At 42.1% G+C, this 5,384-nt stretch overlaps 2 protein-coding genes across 2 annotated transcripts in view; both read right to left on the bottom strand.

Moving 5' to 3' along the window:
- Positions 1–6: 6 nt before the first annotated feature.
- On the bottom strand, positions 7–4,174 carry LOC113211431 (intraflagellar transport protein 74 homolog). The gene is made up of 12 exons (XM_026429795.2): positions 3,123–4,174; positions 2,677–2,859; positions 2,375–2,566; positions 2,178–2,294; positions 1,975–2,091; positions 1,810–1,864; positions 1,484–1,619; positions 1,286–1,402; positions 1,049–1,208; positions 861–976; positions 615–779; positions 7–535 (listed from the first exon to the last, which is right to left on the bottom strand). The coding sequence occupies exons 1-12, from the start codon at positions 3,144–3,146 to the stop codon at positions 226–228; spliced, it is 1,692 nt and encodes a 563-aa protein (XP_026285580.1). The 5' UTR covers positions 3,147–4,174; the 3' UTR covers positions 7–225.
- Positions 4,175–4,302: 128 nt separating this feature from the next.
- The window catches only part of LOC127750419 (protein commissureless 2 homolog), an 18,712-nt gene continuing 17,630 nt past the window's right edge, over positions 4,303–5,384 (bottom strand). Inside the window, exon 3 of the mRNA XM_052272090.1 lies at positions 4,303–4,952. Within this exon, the coding sequence (XP_052128050.1) occupies positions 4,672–4,952 (281 nt within the window). The 3' untranslated portion in view covers positions 4,303–4,671. The remainder of the gene's footprint in view (positions 4,953–5,384) is intronic.

The raw sequence follows: 5,384 nt of genomic DNA on the forward strand, positions 1-5,384 counted from the left end.
TTAATCTCATTACATCACTAGAAAAATATGATGGCTCTCCGTACAATAATATGAATTTTTGAATTATGGCACTCTAATCAAATCATACTCTGATGACATTTAGCAGTGCCCCTCTATCCTTAGGTTAACAAGCTGTGCTGATATAATTCACAAAAATACCATGTTTCCGTCAATGAGTTGGAAAAATAAATAATTGTAGCAAAACTAGACAGTTATTAAGTTATATCAAACAGTTCCTAAATCTGTTACACTGTGCCTTTTTGTAATAGTAATTGGGCCAATTTTTCTATCAGAGGTTGATGCAGCCTCTTGATTAGCTGCTGCTGTAGCTGCTGAAAAGTTTGGTACCGTTTTAGAAGACTGAATCACACCTAAATTTTTTCCAGATAATTTTTCTGGTGAACTTCTTGTGTATTTGAGAGTAAGGACTCGTGCTAGCAAATCAGCTGTAGTGTTCTCCAGGAACTCTTCCTTTTTCTTCAAGGCTAAAATGTCACGTTCTTTGGCTCTGAGAGTACTTTCAGCATTAAGAACGCTGCAAAAAATTAAGGGTGTAAATAAATAAAGAGTTTTCATTAGATTTTTTTGATGCAAAGATTGTTTGAGAATAGTACCTGACGACGAGAGTACGCTTTTCCTCTTGTAAACGTCGATAATCAGCTTCTACTCGTTTTCGAAACACTTCCTCTCCAAGCAAAGCTTTCTTTTGAAGTGCTAACTGGGATTCTAGAGATTCAATCCGACAATTTGAGGAACTAATAGATGCATCCATGCGCCTTCTGTGGTGGGATATTTCGGTACTTTAATAGTGAGTTAATTCAAACAGCTACCAGACCTTTTTTTGATGCATTCATTAATACCTCAGCTCATCAAGTTGTGATTTCCTCTTGGCTTTTTGACGAATATGTCGAAATACTAATGTATTGTATTTCTCAGTAAGGGCCAAATGTTGTTCCTTAAGTGTGTTAAACTCCACCTAAAAAAGGAAGAAACATTGATACAATGATAATACAATTAAACCCTGCTTAATCCTCTTTCCTCTACACACCTGCAAATTTTTCACTTCATTGGTGTGGCTGAGATCACTATGAGGTCCAGCACTTGCACCTGCACCATGTTGTGAATCAACCAGACTAGATAATCTCCTCAGGGAACCACAACTGGTATTTGGTTCACTGAGTAGTAGACTAGGGGGAGTAGAGTCAGCTCTAAAACAAATCAATATTATGTACATGATTGATAGAAAAGTAGAAATGCATTGGAAAGTAACTGCCAGATTTCATACCCAAAACTGCGAGTATCTGCCCTTGACAATCTTGGAGTTGGTTCTTGATCATGTTCTTCTAGAAGACTGGCCTCTGATGGATTGCGAGGTAAACTCTCCTGTCCTTCTGACACCTCACTGGGAAAAGTATATTGAACAATTTTAGATTCACTGACAGTGATCTTATTCATTAAAGATACACATCAGTCCAAGATTTACCAATTGACAGTACGAAGGCTGTTGAGTGATGGCTCTCTGTGGTAGAGACCAGTGTACATGGATTGACTTCGGGCACATTGATGACTTCTCTGAGGTGAAATCCAGATCAGACTTTCAGCTCCTTGCTCATTTCCACCTTTAAATAAAAAACAACAACAATGGGATCAGATTCTACTCCTTCCCCAAATTTTTTTCTTTAAAGACTTCACCCTTCTTAAAATTAGTGGTGGAAAAAATTCAACACACGAAACACACTACTTTACAGTGCCATTACTAAAACTTACTGACAACTTTCTATGGCAAAAAAAATGCAATAATTAACTGACCTAGCTGCTTCAATTGCGCTTCTCGTTCCTCCAGCTCAGCAAGAGCTTCAGAAAGCTTGCACCAGAGTTTCAAAAGTTACAAAAACTTACACAACATGTTGAGTTGTTGATTTAGTGGTTAAATTGTATTAATATTACAAACTATTTATGCACAAAGTAATTTACCTTGAATGCCAAACGCTCATTATCCAGTTCGAGTTGACGTGATGCCTTCTCAAGAAGAGTTAATCTTTCAGTAATATCACTTACTTCCCTGCGCAATACTTCTTTTTCAGAAGTTACCTAAGGGGTAAGGGTTCAAAAGTTATCAGCATAAGTAGGAAGGTACTTCAGTGTGATGGTCGTGGTAACATAACTAGGAAACTTACTTTAACCATTTCAGTTAGGAGTTCACTTTCTTTCCCCATACCATTGGAAAATTTCAGTTTCTTTAAGATCTCAACCTCTTCCATGAGTTTTAAATGATCAGCCACTAAGAAAGCAACCTGATACCAACATAAAATTTTGTTGTTGATGTGGATTATTTGAAAACTCAAATACTTCACGTTAAAGCCAAGTTATTAACCTGTTCCCCAATATTGTCTTCTCCAAGATCGTCAATTCCTTCTAGACCACTTCTTTGTAGAAGGTTGTTAAGAGTAGCTGTTTGCTGTTGAGTTAAATGAAGTTTGTTGCGCAAGGTAATTGTTTCAGATTCCAGGTGATCCGTTCGTTTTTCAGCTAGCTCTCGAATATGTCCAATGTAGGATTCCATTTCCTAAAAAAAAAGTTTCTGAGTTGAGTTAAGTATTCCCTTTATATCACTTTGTACGAGGAAACAATTTTATGGCCAGGAATGGTCGAAGGGCATACATTGGCACCACATACCTCCAATTCCTCATTTTGCTGTTCCCTCAGTTTGTCTAACATGCGTCTAGAGCTGTGTAAGTTACTTTCAGCATCAACCAACCAACGCCAAACATGTAAGAGACATTGCTCCACAGTCAGTGATGAATATTCAAGTCCTTCTTTAACAAAACGAGCTCGTAGATCACCCCATTCATCTTCACACTAAAATATAAAAAAAACATACAGATACAGATTATAAGCAAACCGAGCAGCGAACAGATAGATTTAGAATATAAGAGAACTACACTGTGAGAGTATGATAAAAAAGAAAAAAATGTAAACAGGAAAAGTAAACAAAAAAGTGTCATTGAAAAACAAGGTTAGAACTGTAGAAGAGGATTGTTATCAGTAACCCGCTAGAAAGGCATTCGCTTTTCAAAGAACTGTCAGGTCTGATATTTAGGTATTTTTAGCAATTTTCTTACCGTGTCGTCTCCCGAAATCATCATGATATTTTCCTACAAATGCAGACGACGCAGACGACGCTACCTGTCAAAAGAGTACAAAACAAATCTTCCATGTCTTATAAAAGACACATTTTCCCATTTTCTACTGAAATAGAGGCGCGCACTCTAGGAAGCTCTCAGAGAACGAACACCACTTTATCAAGTAAAGCAGTAGAATCGAGTTAAAATTGAAGGTAAATGTTGATAAAATTTTCAGGAGATTGCGGAGGAGGGGATGGTGGTGGTGGTGTTCTCTCCCCACTGCTCTGCTGAGCCCGACGCTTCGGTATGAGAAACTTACAAGTAACGCTGGCTGCAAGGAGGGAGGCAAAAGGGGGAGGGGGGGGGGGAGGGAAGGCCTTGGGCCGACCCTTGAATGTTGAATGTACTTTGTAATTGAGGTACTATTTGCTTTTACACAGTACGACTGACCCGCCCGTCCATAACGGTTAGATTCCTTTTCAGTTTTCGTCATGCGACTAAGTGGACTAAGTAAACGTCAATATTTTTAAATGAGGTCTGTATAGTTGACGCATCAACACGGGCTCCCAATGAAAAGACATATAGGTTTTGACAAGTTTTTGCACCTAAACAAATTTTACAAGTAAAACTAAAAACTTTTTTGTACAGCATTTTTTTGTACATCAAAATTTGTTAGTTGTTTTTGTCAGAAAATTAAAAAAAGTCTTTTTACGTTTGTTCAAAATAACAATAAATATGACTACGCTGTGGACACCGGCGGGCGGCCTCCGCCGGAAGCTCTGAACGCGCGCCAAGGCGTGTGGAGGGAATGACGGAAGGAGCCAAGGCGAAGTTACGGCGCACCTTCGCCGACCCTCGCCTGCCCCGCGCGAGCCGAGCCGAGCGAGTACGCGACGCGCGCGGTGCATCGACACCGGCAGCACGCAGGCAATCGAACGCATACAGCAACACAGCCGCACAATCACGACGTCATTTATTTCTCGCGCATGCACGGTACGGAATCGTCTTGTTTTCTTTCTCTCTCGGCCTCTTCTTCTTCATCTCCGGCAGCCTCGTCATGTAAGCACAACATGTGACGCACCGTGACGCACGAAGTGCAGTACTAATATTAGTGACCGAGTGCGTGTGATGACAATACAGCCCGGGGGTGCGGGTAAAACCATAACCAGCCACACAGTTGTTTTGAAGAGATACATTTAATTCTCATGCCTAAAAGTTGTACTGTTTTCAGAATAAATACGACAAACCACGACAACACGATATAAATTATAGGGGTGCTTTTTGTTTCGTACATTAAAAAAATCACAATCACACTCCATAATAATAATAATAAAAAGTAGCAAAAGTAATAAAAGGTACTAGACTGTCTAGTACCGCCCACGAAGATCCTAGTAACTGCAACTAGTATTTCTTTTTCAGTGTAGCAAGTCTATAAATACTTGTGTTTCCAAGGGTGGTTTGAAAATTTCAAAAGAGTTTTTTTGAAATGTCAATTTCAAACTCACGGGTAATCATTATTTCTTCCACCGCCTTAAGGTGCTTTTGGTCACCTCTTGTCGAACGAGTTGGAGCGGAACGTGTACTGGATGAGGTCGCCCACCGACATGTGCCGGATGTTCTGCAGCCTCCGGACCGCCATGAGGTTGCCCGCGGCCCGCGCCGCCGCCACGGCCAGCTCGATGGCCCTCTGCGCCGAGGAGGAGCGGCGCAGCTCGCGGCGCTGCTGCAGCTGGTCCAGCGCCTCGTCGTAGGTCGGCAGCCCCGAGACGAGCGTGTAGTTGGGCAGCGGCGACTCCGGGTCCGCCTTCTCCGCGGGGGCACTGAGCGCTGTCGACACGACACACGAGTATACAAAAGTCACTCCAAAAGCAAAAATTCCAAAACCCACCAAACTCGCTAAAATTGACGTAGTGTTGTGTCATGCACTGCAATGTAAAATGCTTGTTGCAACGTTACTAAGAATGTTTGATCTTTGTATGGCAAAGATTTAATTTGCTGCAGCGGCACGCCAGGACGAGAAACGTCATTGAATTTATCTCAAAGATGTTTGTATATTAAAAAGAAAAGAAGGAGAATAAAAAGTGGACTGATCGGGCGGGCGCGATGACAGGTTGGGTGGAGCCGGCCGCGTCGGCGGGCAAGGCCGGCGCGGGGCGGGGCCGGTGCATGGACACAAACATGCGGACCTTCACCTCGCCGGAGCGCTGCGCGACTCTGCGCTGCTCTGCGCGGCTCTGCGTCCCCTCCCCCCGCCCCCCG

Source organism: Frankliniella occidentalis, unplaced genomic scaffold (genome assembly GCF_000697945.3).
Source record: "Frankliniella occidentalis isolate FOCC.00 unplaced genomic scaffold, Focc_3.1 Scaffold186, whole genome shotgun sequence".
Taxonomy (NCBI): domain Eukaryota; kingdom Metazoa; phylum Arthropoda; class Insecta; order Thysanoptera; family Thripidae; genus Frankliniella; species Frankliniella occidentalis.